The sequence below is a fragment of the Myotis brandtii genome, unplaced genomic scaffold (assembly GCF_000412655.1).
Source record: "Myotis brandtii unplaced genomic scaffold, ASM41265v1 scaffold59, whole genome shotgun sequence".
NCBI lineage: Eukaryota > Metazoa > Chordata > Mammalia > Chiroptera > Vespertilionidae > Myotis > Myotis brandtii.
The window spans coordinates 4038340-4056336 of NW_005370223.1; the positions used below are offsets into that span (position 1 = coordinate 4038340).

The window sequence follows — 17997 nt, forward strand, 5'->3', positions numbered from 1 at the left end:
GTTAGAAACATCGATGAGAGAGAAACATCAATCAGCTGCCTCCTGCACACCCCCCACTGGGGATGTGCCCGCGACCAAGGTACATGCCCTTGACCGGAATCGAACCTGGGACCCTTCAGTCCGCAGGCCGACGCTCTATCCACTGAGCCAAACCGGTTACGGCTATGTTTAACATTCTATACAGAGACTGAGGAGAGAATCGAAGTAGCATGACTTTTAAACCCTTACTGAGCTTTTTATGATGTGGCAAGTTCTGTGCTAGGCTCTGTATATGTTATCTCACTTAATTTTCATAATTAAGAAAGAAACTCAGGTCTTTCTTTGCGTTTGACTACTGTGCTACTACCTAATTTCTGTCCCCTTTTTGCCAGAGGAGAAAAATGCTAATTTGCGAGGCAAGCCATGGCCACACCCCTTCACCCCCAAAGGCTGGGCCTAGCATAGACCCCTGACACTTTGAGAAGAAGACTTGTCTGGCTGGAAGCCTCCAAAGCCTGATGGCTTTCCTTCCTCCCATGCCAACCACTCAGTGCCTCATGGAGGTTTCTGGATGTGCTGCTTTTTCACACCTTTGGGTCTTAGAACCTGTTTTTCCTCAGCCTGAATACCTTCTTCATTGTCTGAAATGAGACTGAACACCTTTCAAGATTACTTCCTCTTTACCAGCGCCCCCAGATCTGGTCAGGTGTCTCTCCTTCCTGTGTGCTTTTTGTTGCATTCTATATATAGTGTTTTATGGCATTAACTGTTTTGTAATTGGCTCTAAGCTGTATGAGGTCGGGACCTTTGACCCAGTATCCCTAGGGCCTGTCACACTGCAGAGCATTCAGTGCCCACTAAGTATCTTTGAAAGAATGAATGCAGTTAGCTCAGTGGAGGGAGGGCTATTTAGATAGAAAATAGGGTTTTTTATTATTTTATTTTTCAACTAGAGTTGAAATTCAATATTATTTTGTATTATGTTTCATATATACAGCATAATGGTTAGATAATCATATAATTTACAAAGTGATTCCGTCCCCCAATATTTCAAGCACCCACTTGGCATAGTTATTACAATATTATTTTACTCTATTTCCTATGCTGTACTCTACATCCCAATGACTATTTTGTAACTACCAATTTATATTTCTTAATCCTTTCACCTTTTTCACCCAGCCCCCCAAACAACCTCCGCTCTGTCAACCATCAGTTTGCTCTCTGTATCTATGCTAGTAAGTCTGTTTCTGTTTTGTTTGTTCATTTATTTTTCTCTTTAGATTCTGCATATAAGTAAAACCATATGGTCGTTGTCTTTGCCTGATTTATTTCACTTAACATAATAATATTTTCTAGGTTCATCCACATCCTAAACTCCTTTTTGGCTAAGCAATATTCATTCTTTCTTTTGGCTAAGTACATACCACTTATCTATTGATAGGTGCTTGGGTTGTTTCTGTACTTTGGCCATCATAAATAACGCTGCAGTGAACATAGAGGTGCCTACCTCTTTTTGAATTAGTGTTTTGGGCTTCTTTGGTTATATACTCAGAAGTGAAATTGCTGGGTCATAAAGCAGTTCCATTTTTAATTTTTTGAGGAAACTCCATACGTTTTCCATAGTGGCTGCACCAATTTGCATTCCCACCAACACTGCACTAGTGTTCCCCTTTTTCCACTTCTTTGCCAATTGTTTGTTGATATATTGATAGTCATTCTGACAGGTGTGAGGTGGTATCTTATTGTGGTTTCAATATGCATGTCTGATGATTAGTGACTTTGAGCATGTTTTCCTATGTCTGTTGGCCTTCTGTATGTCCCTTTGGGGCGGTGTCTTTTCAGGTCCTCTGCATATTTTTTAATTGGTTTGTTTGTTTGTTTGTTTGTTTGTTATCGAGTTGTATGATTTCTTTATAAATTTTGGTATATGAACCCCTTGTCTTCTCCCATTCAGTAGTTTGCTTTTTTGTTTTGTTGATGCTTTCGTTTTTGCTATGCAAAACTTTTTAGTTTAAAGTAGTTCCAATTATTTATATTTTCTTTTGATTCCCTTGTCCAAGGAGTTTTAGGGAAGATACTAGTATCATGTTGACATTCTTGACTAAGGTGAGTAATAGGGAAGAACTTGGTTGCTTTTCAAACCAGTTACTACATTACCAGCAGTTTTATACTGTCAGAATATAGTTTTATAATAAAAGCCTAAGCGACCGCTACGACTGAATGACTGGAATGACAGGTTGACAGTTGCTTTAACACACACTGACCACCAGGGGACAGATGCTCAACACAGGAGCTGCCCCCTAGTGGTCAGTGAACTCCCACAACCAACCTCCCGCAGTCCCTCCCCCCAGCCAGCCAACTTCCCATGGCCTCTCCATCCCCGCTGGCCAACCTCCTGCAGTCCCTCTCCACCCTTCAAACAGCCGGCCCTGATAGACCCCAATCAGGACTGGGTGAGACGCCCCGATCTGCCCCAATCGCTGGCCAGGCAGAGGGACCCACTCGTGCACAAATTTGTGCACCAGGCCTCTAGTAGTTTTAAAATAGTCATTTTAAAAAAGAGAAGTAATATTATATTTGGTAGAAGATATGAGAGGACAACCTTTATATTAATCCCATGGTGAAATGGATTAGAAATGTCTTCTAGGGACAATAATAAAGAGGAGAGATTTTTCCCCTCACAATATTGTAAATTTTTGTTGCTATAAATCTTTCTAATATCCTCTTACTATCTGTTTAATCTCTACCACATCATACTTATGTTTTCTTTTTCATTGCAAATATAGTTTATTTTGCCTTCTCTCTTTATCTCTTTATTTTCCTTGAATGCTGGAGGTTAGTCTATTTTTGGCTTTGTTGATCTCTGCCTTTAAAAAAAAATTATTAATTTTTGGTCTTATTTTTCCCCCTGTAATTTTTATGTTTACCTCATTAATTTTGAACCTTTCTTTTTTGCTAAAACAAACATTTTAGCAATAAAGTTCTACCTTATTGCCACTTTATATCCTATAACCGGTGATTCATAGTATTTTGGTTTTAAGTATTTCTTACTTTTTATTATTTTTTGATCAGTGAGTGACTAAGAAATATGCTTTTAAATTTCCAAATAGGCAGTTTTGCAGTTCTCTTTTTAAATAAAATATTTAACACTGTATTAAGCTCAGATAACATAATCCATCTGATACTAATTCCCTGAAATGCTTTGAGGCTAACTTTTTTGCCAATCAGGTGATTTATTGGTTTTTTATAGATGTTTCTGTGTGCTTGTGAAAAATGTATATTCCCCAGTTTTTGAATACTGTATTTTATAAATGTCCACTTCATCAGAATTACTTTTTAAAATTTTATGTATTCTTAGTTGTTTTTTTGATTAAGTTGTGCTTAATTGATCCATTTCTGAGTTAAGTGGGCTGAAATTTTCTACCATGTTTGATATATTTGTTAATTTCTCCTTGTAGATCTGTCAGTTTTTCTTTCATATGTTTTTTTTTTTTTTCATTTTTAAACCACAGTTTGTGTTCAGTACTCTTCTGCACCAATTTCGAGTATAGCAAAGTGACCTCTTTAATGTTTTGAGTTTATATTATCACAAATAAGCTTAGAATTGTCTTAACTTTCAGGCAAATTGGATCTTTTATATTCAGGTAGTAATTGCATTTTTAATAATTTTTCCCCTTAAAGTCTGTTTTGTCAAATATTAATATAATTACTATAGCTCTCTTTTGGCTTCTGTTTCCGTAGTACAAATTTTCCTGTTTTTGACACTTATGTTTTAGGTATATTTCATTAAAAGAAAACCCACACAGAATAAAACTGTGATTTGTTAAATCCAATCTGACAGCTCTATCTTTTAACTGGGAAGTTTAAATCATTTGTGTTTACTGGGATTATAGTTATATGTGGATTCATTCTTTTTATAAGTTATTTGTCCAAATTTTTCTGATCTTTTCTTATTTTACATTCTAACTTTAACTCCATATTTTGGTTATTGTGAATAATGCTACTATGAACATGGGAATGCAGATATCTCTTCTAGATAATTATTTCCTCTGGAGATATACCGAGGAGTAGGATAGTTTCAGATGGTAGTTTATTTTCAATTTCTTAAGGAATCTCCATACTGTTCTCCAAAGTGGCTGTATCAGTGAACATTCCCACCAACAGTGTACAAGGGTTCCCTTTCCTCCACATCCCACCACCATTTGATATCCATTGTCTTTTTGCTAGTAGGCATCCTAGTAGGTGTAAGGTGATGTCTCATTGTGGTTTTAATTTTAATTTTCCTGGTGGTTAGAGATACTGAGCACCTTTTCATGTACCCATTGAACATTTGTATATCTTTGGAAAAATGTGTATTCAAATCCTTTGCCCATGTTTAATTGGGTTATTTTCTTTTTAATATTGAATTGTATGAGTTTCTTCTGTATTTTGGATATATGGTTTGCAAATATTTACCCCTATTCCAAAGGTTGCCTTTTCATTTTATTGATGATTTCCTTTGCTTTGCAGAAGCATGTTACCTTGATGTAGTTCTAGTTGTTTATTTTTTATTTTTGCCTCTGCCTTTGGTGTCACATCCAAAAATTCATTAACAAAATGATGCCAAGGAGCGTACCCCTATGTTTTTTTTCTAGTAGTTTTATTGTTTCAGATCTTGCATAACTTCTTGCTTTACCATAGTACGGTATCAAAACCAGGAATTTTGCATCAATCTGATCCACCACAACCATATTCAGATTTCACCGGTTTTATGTTCACTCATTTCTGTGTATGTGTGCATAGTTCTGTGCATTTTGTCACATATGTAGAGTCAGGCAGCCACCAATACAATGAACATACAGAACTTTTCTATCACCAAAAGGCTTCCTAGGAGGGCTGTTTTTAATCTATGTTTTCATGGTGATGCAGTCCTTCGCGACACCAGTTTTATAAGCAAGGTCTCCTATTAAGTAGATTTATCACCTTGGGTGGGCCTTGAGCTTTATCTCTTCCTGCACAGTTATCAGAGCAGAAAGCTGGCTTTGGGCGCTTAGTTATTATTAGTCTTGCTGGTTCACTCTTTTGGAGGGATTTTACAGCTTCTGATCATTGTTGCCAGCTCTGAGATGTGTTTAAAGTGATACTTTAAATTGTTTTCAGCATTTTACTTGTTTCAGAACAAGGTTCTTTCAGGGTTTCTAATATTCCATACTTTGGAAACAGTTGACCCTGGAAATATTAAAGAACACTTATCTTTATTGGTTTCATTGTAGTTTTTTCATAATTAGAAAAGTAGACTTTATTATATCTTGGTGCCTTTTTATCTATGATTAGTTGATGATTAGATATGCTATTTATTCAGAACTTTTAAAGATAATATACTTAAATAATGTTCATAAAGTTTATAATGGACCTCTTAAGAATAGTTTAATATTCAGGCATATATTTTATTTATCTCTATATTAGTCTTAATATTGAAATAACTCAAGCACAGAAAAGTTAATTTCTATAAGCTTATGGCCAATGGAAAATGAGACCCAAGTTCACATGAATCTTTTGCTTACCCATTCTCTGCAACTTGCATTTAAATGGTTTCACAATTAACTTTTAAGTTGGATTTACACACCCAAACACTATCTATTTCTCTGAACTTTCAAATCAGCTTAAAAGGACAAATATATAACTTAATTTCAAAAGCAAAGAGAAAGAGAAAAACTCTCCAATCTTGATTCTTAGACAGTTTGAAAATTTTCAATTAGCATGGTTAGAAGTATCTGGCTATTGCTCAATATATATATTTTTCCATTGGGAAGAAGAACCTGTGGAAAGTCATGTTTTCCACAGATGGATGACGGGAGGAATATGGCCAAGACAAAATATGGGGAATTTGAAGCCTAAATGAAAACCACTGATGACACTCAGTGTTTTTGTGGTTGTAATCTTCTGATTATGCCATTTCTCCATGTGCCCAGGAAAACAGAAAGCCTGATGTTAATGCTGGACTAGGTTGCTTTGTCTGTCTTTTATTATAGCACTAATTGGTGCTAATATAGCACTAATTGTATTTTCAAAAATACTTTTTTCAAGGATTCTTAAAGTAGTTCACCTTCAAATATGTTTAAGGAATTTATTTACATTGTAAGAAGCACTGTCTAGAGTTAAATAAGTAAATGCAAATTTTATATGGGGAAAACGATCTAGGGAAATAGGTTAGGCCACCAAGTGCCCAAGATAACTTAGAATGTATGTGGAACTGAATCAAAAGTTTCCTGTTTAAAGACTATGTGCTTTCTATTGCCATGGACAGATTAGCTTCTTCACTTGAGATTTGTAAAGATTTGTGTCCGTTAAAATCACTGAATTGAAACAGCATTTATTGATTATGATATATTGGAGAAGACTGACAAATCACTGTGATGTTATTGTACTGCTTTATGTAGAGAGACCTTAGGAGCACAGGTAGGGTTATGAGCCCTATTTCTAGTGCAGTTATTGTATTCATGTAAAACTGTAGGCCACTTTTCATTGCATGCCCATTTCTAGATTGTGATGTGTCTAAGTTAGAGCCACGTTTGCCTGTTGCCTTAGGAATAAGGAAAATGCATCCATTTTTGTTTCTCTGGTTCCTGCTCTGGCTTCTTGACCAATGCCTGTCTGTTTCCCTGTTACTTTATTGTAACCCTCTCTGGTATCTCCCCACATGATCTGCCTGCTCATTGAATTCAGTCTTCTCCCTGCTCCTCTCTTCACTTGAATTCATTAGCCTCAGCCCTCATCCTGTTTGGTCCAATGCCATCTCCACTCCTGGGCAACTGGCCTAGACACCCCCTGTCTTAAATGTCAGTGATCAATATTTGACCAACTTCCTGGCATGGTCAGACCCACACTATTTACTTAGTCAAGGCATCATCTTAATCTTATTTTTACCTTCTTTCTGCAATTTTCACACTAGGACTCAACTTTCTCACCCCCTCCATTAGTTTTATTACTGTTCAATTGTTGTAATTCATTTAATTGTATTTTTTATAAACCTGCATTTGTAGGTTTTTAACGTATCTATATTAGTAAAACTATTTTCATTCACTATGTGATTTCAGGGTTCTTTTTATTGGTTGACATTTTCTTGGAGCCCAAATATTACTTTCCTTTAGATAACTTACATTAAAGTATTTGTGAGCCTACAAAATTTAACAGTTTGAAAACTCCCATGAAGTTAGGTTGATCTGGCTCCTAAACCTTCCCGCCCTACCATACTCCCTTGCTATTTTCATTCTAAAACCTTCATGAAAAATTTAACCATTTTCTTCCTCTAATTTAGCTTTAAGCCACTGGTAATTTTATTTCTTCGCTGAGCATTGGGTCCAATAAGATCAAAGTCCCAACTCTATATGGGCCAGCCTCACAGTGTTTCTACATCAGTAAACAGTGTAGTGTTCTTAACAATTTATCTATATGACAGTTGGGTATATAAAGTATCAAAGGCAAGAGGCAAGGCTCTAAGATTCTTCCTAACAAGACATCAAAAGGCTGAGGAAGGTACATGATAGCATTGGAAAGGAGACTTGCTTTTGAGTCACAAAACTGCCACCTACTATCTGGGTCACTTTGGCTAAGTGAACCTCTCTGAATTACGTTCTCTTTAATAAAAATGGAGATGATAATAGAACCTCAGCATTTCCAGGATTGAAATCATGTGTGTGAAAGTTCTTAGAAAAAAAGTACAGAGCTAGGAGTAACTAACTGCTTATCAAGTAGGTTACAGTAAGTGATAGGTTTTTGGATACATTTTCAATTCATAATTTGTGGTAACTTTTCAATACATGCCTCATAGATTTGATTAACACAGTGTATGCATCAGTAACCCAAAGGGGAAAAAATAATGATAATACTATGTTAGTGAACAAAATAATCATAGAAAATTGACATTACCTATGTACATTTTTTCCACTGCCTTTACAGAAGAGCCTTGAACTTAGGAATTCTTCGTGACCCTGGATCGGAAATTGAAGATAGACAATACCAAATAGACCTGCAGTCTATCAATATTGGTACTGCGCAATGGGATCAACTGAAACCAGAGAAGGAAACTGGCACAGGAGGGGTGCTAACAGAGAGCGAAAGAAATTCTCAGAACCCAGCCCTGGAATGGAATATGGCCAGCAGGTAGGAAGTGATGGAGAAACTTGCCGCACTTTGTGTATTTCCTTGCCAGATCAGTTGGTGGTATAATTGTTAGCATGCCCAACCTGAAGGTTTTAGTATTACTTCTGCACTGCATGACAAACATAAATATATTTTGTAATTGAATTTCATGATTTTACTGGAAATCTACTAGTCCTATTATTACACTGTAATTATTGCAAATTTAGATTGTGTTAGCATTTTTTTAAACCTTTCTATTTGCTGAAAGGTTCCACTTCAGGCTAAGATTACATTCACATTTTCCCTTGAAATCCATTGTATTCAAGGTCAGATTTTGTTTTAAGTGTCTGCTTTCTGCTTGTAATAATAAGAGAAGTGCTTGCTTTGGCAGCACACATAATAATAAGAGGAGAAAAGCAAAAATGACACTGGTTGGTTATTCAAAGTTCATTTTAACCAAAGGCAGGTATGTTCACAGAAAAATGTAGAATGGAATTAGTCTTGAATGTAAGCTGTAAGATTTGTAGAACCACTGCCATCTTACCTGGGCTATTTGAGGTTCTCATCAAAAGGACAGAATTGTTTTCTAGAAAGAAGGTACTGGTCATTAAAGATACTTTTATATTGTAAAAAGTATACATTGTCTGTTGTAAACAGTTTTTATGATGTAAGAAAGTGTTAGTTATTTTTCACTGTTTTTATTTTTGATTTATATGATTCAATAACATCTGTTGCTGATAACATACCATGTTGATTTGTTAATTGGATTTCTTTAAAACACTGTGTGTAGACTTTGTTGTATGCCTTTTGCAATGGTGATTGCTTTGGGTTTCTGTTCCTTTAACACCAAAACTATATTTATCCAAGTCTTGGCATTAATAATAGTGATAACATCAATAATCCTATATAATAAAGAGGTAATATGCAAATGGTCGTTACACCATGTCGCATAACGACCTATCAGCAGGAGTGCGAGGCAGTGAGCTATGTCCTACTGCAGAGAGCGGTGGTGGGCGGGGCGGGGCAGCCAGCTGAGGCAAGCAACAGCGAGCTACTTGCGCACGGATTTGTGCGGAGGAACACTAGTAGATTATATAATGCTTATCACTTTACCTAATTTCACAATAATTATAGAGGTAAGAACTGTTTTCCCTAATTATGCATGAAGTAACTAAGGCCTAGACACGATAAGTGGTTTGCCTAAAACCAAATACTACCTGGTAGTCTATACCCTAAAAGGCTCCTCATTTTCAGGTGCCCACACTCATTTCTATCATCATGTGCTCTATTCATAATGAACTTCTCTTAGCTTCTTTCAGACAGATCATCTCTTATTTTTAGACTTTTGTATGTGATCTTCTCTTTGCCAGGAACTCTTCTAACCCACCCTTTTCATTTGCCTCCTCAACTCTCAGAGCAGACATCATGTTTTCCCTGAGCCCTAAGGAGAGAACATTAAGTTCCCTTATGTGGACTCTTATGGCATTTAGCATATTTAATTCTAAGTAAGACAGTTATCTAATTTTCTAGGTCCTAAGGACAGAGATCGTCACCATCCTTTCCATTGATTCATTCCTAACACTAAGTGCTTTCATGCTATAAAATGAATAATTATAGCCCTTCATTGACAAGTGATTAAGTGTACCCCTAAGGAGGAGTAAAAAATATTCATGTAAAAAAATCTTACACAAATGACCCAGGTACATTCAGGAGAGAGGTGCAATCATTGAGCCAACAGCAGATGATAGTCTGGAAGCTGGGGGAAAGCATGTTTTGGTCCTGAAGGGAGGATCTTGGTGCATACCACACATCCAGCACACCAGTCCTGATCCCTAAACATCACATGATTCCACCAGGATCAAGTTCCCTCATTCTTCCACTTCACTCAGTTTTCAGATTTAGATAGAACCAGCTTAAAAAACTTACAAGTCATCATTTCTTCAAAACCACAAAGTCTGTCATCAACAAAGAAGATGAGCCTAATTTTCCCAGGAAACTTTATGACCATCTAGCCTTAACTCAGCTATATTTCTCCTATTCTTTCCTCAGTTTATTTAATAAACAGTGTGTGTGTGTGTGTGTGTGTGTGTGTGTGTGTGTGTTTTAATTGATTGAGTTGAAATTCACATAACATTAAGTTAACCATTTAAAGTAAACAATTCAATGACATTTTATTCATTCACAATATTTTGTAACCACCACCTCTATCTGTTACCACCAACTCTATCCAATTGCAAATATTTTCTTCTCCCCAAACTAAAACCCTTTACCCATTAAGTAGTTTCTCTGCATATTTTGCCTTCCTCATGGCTCCTGGCTGCCACCAATCTGCTTTGTCTATTCTGGATATTTCATGTAAATTAACTCATGTAATACATGACTTTTTGTGTCTGGCCCATTCACTTAACATAATGTTTTGGAGGTTAACCCACTTTGTAGCATGTGTCAGTACTTCATTGTTTTTCATTGCTGAACAATATTCTACTGTATATAAGTACCTTAGTTTCTTTTCCATTCATCTTTTGGACATTTGGGTTGTTTTCACCTTTTGAATAATGTTGCTATGGACATTTGTGTGCAAGCACCTGTTTTTAGATATTTGGGATATATAACTAAGAGCAGAATTACAAGTTATATGGCAATTTTATGTATAACTTTTTGAGGAACTACCAAACTGTTTTTTTAAAAAATGGCCTAACCATTTTGCATTCCCACCAGCAGTGCTCAAGGGCTCCAGTTTCTCCACATTCTCATCAGCACTTTTATTTATTTTTTAATTTTTTTTATTATAGCCATCCTACTGGGTATGGTTTTGATTTGCATTTCCATAACTATTATTGATGTTGAGCAACTCTTAACATGCTTGTTGGCCGTTTGTGTGTCTTCTTTGAGAAAATGTTAGTTCAAGTCTTTTGCCCATTTTTAAAAAATATATATTTTATTGATTTTTTACAGAGAGGAAGGGAGAGGGATAGAGAGTTAGAAACATCGATGAGAGAGAAACATCCATCAGCTGCCTCCTGCACGCCCCCTACTGGGGATGTGACCACAACCAAGGTACATGCCCTTGACCGAAATCGAACCTGGGACCTTTCAGTCCACAGGCTGACGCTCTATCCACTGAGCCAAGCCAGTCAGGGCCCATTTTTTAATTTGATAATTAATTGATCTTTCTTTTTCTATTGTTCATATCTAAGAATCCATTGCTAATTTCAAGATCTATGTTTTATTCTAAGAGTTTTATTCATTTAGCTCTTGTAGTTAGATTGTTGGTTCATTTTGAGGTTGGTTTTTGTTTGTATGTTTTATCTATGGTATGAGGTAAAAGTCCACATTTATTCTTTTGTATGTGGATGTCCAGTTTTCCCAGTACCATTTGTTGCACAGACTGTTCCATCCCCATTGAATGTTCTTGGCACCTTTGTCAAAAATTAACAGACGTTTGAATGTCCAGTATAAGTTGTGGAATGTTGTTTATACTAGAGAAACAAATTAAAATAAATTTTAACATGTGCATTTCTCTTACAGAGTTCAGCATCCAATCAAAAAGACAGGCTAATTAATTAACTATTAGAGTGCAGTGTAGAAAGTATTATGATAGATATAATTGTAGGATACTTAGGATTACAGAAGAGCCACATCAAAATCAGGGTAGATACATTTTATGCACATTGTGTAACCGAAACCAGGTTCAACTGCGAGCTGCCATGAAAGCCAGACTTGTGAGACAGGGCATGGGAAAAGGAAAGAGGTTTATTCAAGTGTTGGCCACCTGAGAAGATAGGGGACTCTTGTCCGAAGCCCTTCTCCACATCTCATTACTGGCAGAGATTTTTATAAGGAGGCAGAGGGAAAGCAGAACAAAGAGATCAAGGGAAAGTTCTCGATGAGCACATCACAGTCCATGCTGGTAAGGACGTAGAAGCTGGTCCAGTGATGGTCTGGTGTGCATCCTCCTGGTTTTACCGTTGAAGGTCAGCAATTTTTCTAGAACTGGAATAACTGAAGTTTGGAGTCTGTATCTTACAAAGTTAGTTCCTGGGATTCTTATACAAACATGCTGGTTTTCTACAACATATTAGGTAGAGTCAGCATTTACAGAAACAGTGTCAAAAGAATGGTGGGGTGGGCTTTGATTCCCCTTTGTTACAATAGGACATCTCAGGCTAGTAGATGTGACTGACACACAAACAAAACAAATGACCTAAAATCAGCATAGGAACAGAAATAGAGAGTTTAAAGGAAGAAATGAATTATTAACTCTACGGGTGGTTTGTCAGTAAAGGTTCACAGAGTATACAGCTTCTGAATTTGTTTCCACAGAGTATATTAGTAAGTGGCAGGAGAGGGGAGGGAGGATTTTGAATTAAGAAAGCAGGTAGATCAAAAAAACTAGGAGTATGGCCCTGGCCTGTGTGGCCCTGTTGAGTGTAGTCCTGTGCACCAAAAGGTTGCTGGTTTGATTCCTAGTCAGGGCACATGCCCAGGTTGTGGGTTCAATCCCCCTGCTAGGGTGTGTGCTAAAGGCAGCCAATTGATGTTCTACTCTCAGATCCTTGTTTCTCTTTCTTCCTCTCCCTTCTCTCTCTAAATATATATATATTTTAAACTGCAATAATTATGAAATAAATACACACTTTTTTAAAAAGCTAGGAGTATGAAAATGTGACATGTTTTATTCAATTCTGAATATCCAGACATACTGTCATGCTTGGTACATAATAGGTGCTTAATGAAGATTTGAGTGAGTTAATGAGACATTTAATGATTAGATGATTAAGTAGAACTAACAAATCAAATGACTGGATGGGTGTTCCTGATTAAGTAATTCTGATGAATGTCTCTTCAAATGAGATAACAAATTTTAGATCTGATTTGGCTTAGTTCTGTTGTTTAATCTTGACAGAAATATAAATGGAACCTTAATATAATTATATTTTTGTTTTTCAAAAAAAAAAAAAAAAGGTTAAAGGTATCAAAGGTAAAATTCAAAAGGTAAAAACGTTACCCAGTGAAGAATAATTTGTTCCCACCCCAGACCAATATGAAATGTCAACCTTTATCACAGTTTTTACTCATTCCTCCTGAGTACATTACTCACATTTTTATAATAATATATTTATATGTGTATTTTGTGGAGATGGGAGCAGGAAAATTAAATATAAAGAATCATCAAATTCTAAAATGTGTAGATCTTCTGCTTCCCAAATCTTAATTTTTCAGCTGAGGAATTAATCAAGATTCAGTGAGGTCAGGGGAACCACTGTTAGTATTGTAGCATAAAGACCTTGTTTAAACTTAACCAACTTTAAGAACCTGAGAAGTAAGAGTCTCAAAGAGGAAGAAGGCTGATCAGAGAAATGTCACACTGCCCAACCCTCTTGATCATGTGATGGTCAAACACTTTGTGGCTCCCCAGGGAATCTGCGAAGCCAGGCCTGACCAGTGGCTGTAGAGACCTGGGAGGCTGGTGGAGAGGTCCCTGGGAGGCTCTTGCCCCTGTGTCTGGGGTGAGCCTGAAGTTGCTGTTGGTCAGTAGGGCCAATGGTCAGGAAAAAGAGCTCATTACAAAGCCAGGAAGAGTGGAGATAAGCTGGAACCTGTCAGCACCTCCGCATGGGAATCTCACGCATTTAAAACAGCGTGACTGTAAGGGTATATATTGGCTACCATTTCCTTTACACCTTCCAAATCCCATACAAATTTCTCTCTGAACTTCAAACCATTCTTATTAGCAACTTGTTACAGAATAAAACCACAAGTGAGGAGGTTTCTTGGCTTGTACAATAGCACTTAAAATAGAGCTAAGTGTAGAACCCTGGTTTGCTTCCTCTTAGTAAAAATCAACTACTTTTCTTTTTCTCGATGCTCTGACCCCTTACACTTAATGCTAAAGTTCATTGTTAATCACTTTTTTTCACCTTTTTCTCTTAGCAACCATTTTTACTACATCTGGGCTTATTTTATAATATGAGGAAATGAAGTGTTGAGAACTAAAACAACCTATACTGATGTCTGCCATATGCAGGTTACACATTCAAATCACTATTGCTGTTTCACATGGTGATTAGTCCTCTGGGTGTGTGGCAATGGGGGATGGAAAGTTTATTTTGTAATTTTGTTCAAATGCCCGTAAGCCTTAATTCTCTAAATTAATGTTAATATAATTTTCCTGTTTATATTATTTAAAGATTTAATTTGAATAAACTTAGTTATAACTATACTTAAAAAAATAAATCATTTAGTTTTTATCACAACACTTTTTATTTGTTCCTATCATTCTACCTGTGTTTGATTTCCCTGGGTAATTTTTCTTTCAAACTTCATTGTCAGAGAAATAGTTTCAGCATATTCATTTGTTTAAATATTTTGATACACAGGTATCAATTACATATACTACTCTGTAGGCCTTTCCTACCTCCCCCCTACATAGGATATTTTTAAATCATTGTTACTATGCTTGCTTTTAGCAAGTTGAATTTGAACTTGACACATTCCTAAAATCAGTCGTCCTATGCTTCACAGGATTGATAACATTGGACTTGTGTTGACATTAAAGCCCCTGAAGCATATATTGTTGGCTTAATTCTGAGAGATTGTGACTATTTCATTTGTCTTTGATCTCTTATTTTTATTTTTTGAAGTAAATTTATTACCCAAATGTTCACAGGAGCCCTTGCCTGTTTGATTTGTGATTAATCATGTATGAACTCCTTCAGGAATTGTACCTGAAATCATTAACAGGAATGTGGCATAAAAGCATTTTCTTTGTTCTTACTATTTAACGTGAAAACCATTACCTTTTTTTCCTTCTCTTTTCAAAAAAAAAATTATTGATTGATTTTAGAGAGAGGAAGGAGGGGGGGGTGTCGTGAGGGAGAGGGAGAGAAACATCATTTTGTTGTTCCACTTATTTATGCATTCATTGGTTGATTCTTGTATATGCCCTGACTAGGGATCTAACCCACCCGCAACCTTGGTGTAATTGGGAGGACACTCTAACCAACTGAGCTACCTGACCTGGGCCAAACCCATCAAATATCAAACTAATACCTAAGCAGAATTATATAAGTTAGTCTAAGTCCCATACATTATTGATTAAAGGCCTACTTGAATTGTATTATTTTTTTAAAGAGAGATTTTTATTTATTTATTAATTTTTGCTTTCAGATGTGCTGTTTGTCATTTTTTATTCTGTATTTTTGGTGTAATATGTTGGAAGCCTTAGTAATGTTTTTCCTAGTCTTTTATATTACGTGATTTTTGAAGTAGGGTTCTTAAACTGCTTGAATATTACCCATAAAGTCAGACCCAAATGTACGGTGGGCAGAAGAACCTTAATATAAATATGCTGAGCCCCCAGAAAATGACCACTGACTTCCTAAACACATATTTTCATGAGTGCATGTGGCTTATCATTATGCCTTCTTGATTAGTAACACTCTCAGAAGCCATACTTTTCCTTTCTTGCAATCTACTTCTCCCAAAGCTTAACAGAATGGCTTTTGTTAACACATATGATTACTCCCTGTTATTTGATTTGCACCTTATGATTGTCAATGTTTTTTGTCCTCAAAGAGGGTTTTATAAGTTTCTGTGGGCTTAACCCTCTATGTTCGATGATAGTAAAAACCACTGTACTATTTCTTTGTTTCTATGGACAATGTAAAGATATATTAAGTCATTGTCATATCAGAGAAATATTTCTTTTGAATCTCTTCTCTAGCTTATTTTAATATATTTTATTTATCATAAGTGAGTAGCTGTTTCAGCAAGATGTGTCTAATTGTGGATTTTATGATATTTATCTGAACCAGGAATCGTGCTTCCTAAATTTGTGTATCCCTATATTTCATCAGTTCTGAAAAATTCTCAGTCATTATTTCTTTAATATTATTACCTTTTCTTTCTTTCTATTCTCTCATTTTGGAAAGGCAATTAAATATGTCAGACTTACCTCTTTATTAGTAACTTTTCTTAAGTAAATCTGAAGAACTATTCATCTATTATATATTTAATTTTAATTACTATATTGTTTTACTTAGTTGTTTTTCAAATCAGTTTTGCCTTTTTTATTCATGTTTTTATTCCATCCTATATATCTTTAATAGTTTTAAACAAATTGATTTTGTTGTCCCTATGTGGTAATTACATTATCAGAAGTTCTCAACAATGAATTTGATGATGAGGTTGACTTCTCCTCTTACTAATAAGGAATAATTTTTTGTGGGGCATAAAAAATAGTCTGTGATTAGGAACTTATCTTCACTGGTCTTTGTCCCTGAGAACGCTTTTTGTCAGTTTGAGGAAATGTTCTATTTCTGATAGATGCTCAGGGTTATCAGAGGTGTGTTGCCACTTTTATATAAATTACTCCGAATAGGTATTTTTGGACCAACATAGGTAATATAAATTAGAGCTATGAAACATGGTTGAAGGATCACTCATTATTTCCTACATTTTCTAGGGAGATATCTGTTTTTTTTTTTCAACAAGTTCTCTTGCCAAGAGAGGCAAACTTCCTCATTCATCCCCGTTTCTGATGGTAGATATTTTTCTGGCCCTTAAGGTCCCCAGGTGCAGATAGCCAGCTCATTTCAAAGTCCTGCCTATCAGAGATGTGAGAATTAGCCTGAGGTCTCAATATGGCCATTAAAAATCTATTCCCTTGGTTTACTGAAAGTGGTTAAGACCTTGAAGTCATTAAAAATGTCAATTAGTATTTTGAGTTTTGCTTCTCTCTTTTGTTATTTTAAGACTAGACTATTATCTAGTAAAATAGTGGTAAAATTTAATTCTTGTTGTAATTATTTTTGTGTTGCTTTTTTCTTTAAAATTCATCCTTGAAAATATTTGAATCTAAAAAAGATGATTTTTAAAATGTGTATTATTACCTCAAATACTGAACAGAGAATAACACAAAAGTTAGCACTGTGTACCAGAAAAGTTATAGTTTTATAGGACTGTTGACTTTTTAAGCTTTTCTTTTTATTTCCAAGGTCATAGGTCTTTTAAAGGTTGTATAATTGATTTAATTCATCATATAATGGAGAAAAAGTTATGATACAGAAAAGTGCTTTTTTTTCATTAGTACTTTAGGTAATGTTTGCTTTTATTTGGTTCCTTGCCATATTTCCCACTTTAAGGTATTTTTAATAAAAGGTATATATTAGCACTCCCCTATGAGAGTATATCACCATGGTACATGTTTCTCACATTGGTCACTTTATGGAATTTGAACTATTAGGCTATAATTATGGTGTCTCTCAGGATCTCAGCCTTTTCTCTGTATTCACAGATTTTAATACTTCTTCCTGTTACCCTCTGTTCACCAGATCTCTTAATTCTTTAAAACTGACTTTCTTAAAATCCAATACATACGTGCTGCAGAACCAGATGATTCAATTTTCTTTTCTGGCAGACACCATATAAAGCTCTGCCCATTGCGAAATTCAACAAGAGATACTAGTAACCTCAAGACTCCACTGGAAAAGCAAGTGGAAAGACTTGAGTTTCTCTGACCTTTTCATGAGATAACATGTCAGTCACTGATCTCAACTTTATCATTTTATAATATAAAGGAATAATAGGAATGCATTTATGAGGAAGTTTAAATTAATGGTTCCTTGGAACTTTTGGGGCATGGCTTGCTAGTAAGACATATTGTATTATTTCATAAAGTGGAAACTAAGAATGTGAATAGTAGACCTGAAGATCTGTACTAGCACAAGCTTTGGTTTCTTAATAAGGTTTTCTAATTTCATCCTCTACCACATTTGCAATACTTCCTTGGAAATTATTAGCAATTTTTATTTTTTATTTATTTATTTTTTAAATATATTTTATTGATTTTTTACAGCGAGGAAGGGAGAGGGATAGAAAGTTAGAAACATCGAT

At 35.6% G+C, this 17997-nt stretch overlaps 1 protein-coding gene across 7 annotated transcripts in view; it reads left to right on the forward strand.

Annotated features, from left to right (window-relative positions):
- The window catches only part of VPS13B (vacuolar protein sorting 13 homolog B (yeast)), a 631834-nt gene that overhangs the window by 348628 nt on the left and 265209 nt on the right, over nt 1–17997 (forward strand). For all 7 annotated transcript variants that reach the window (XR_001364589.1, XM_005879267.2, XM_005879266.2 and 4 more), the window contains one exon: nt 7918–8121. Coding sequence is in view for 6 of the 7 variants with exons in the window: in XM_005879267.2 (XP_005879329.1) it covers nt 7918–8121 (204 nt within the window). In the remaining variant the exon portion in view is untranslated. The remainder of the gene's footprint in view (nt 1–7917; nt 8122–17997) is intronic.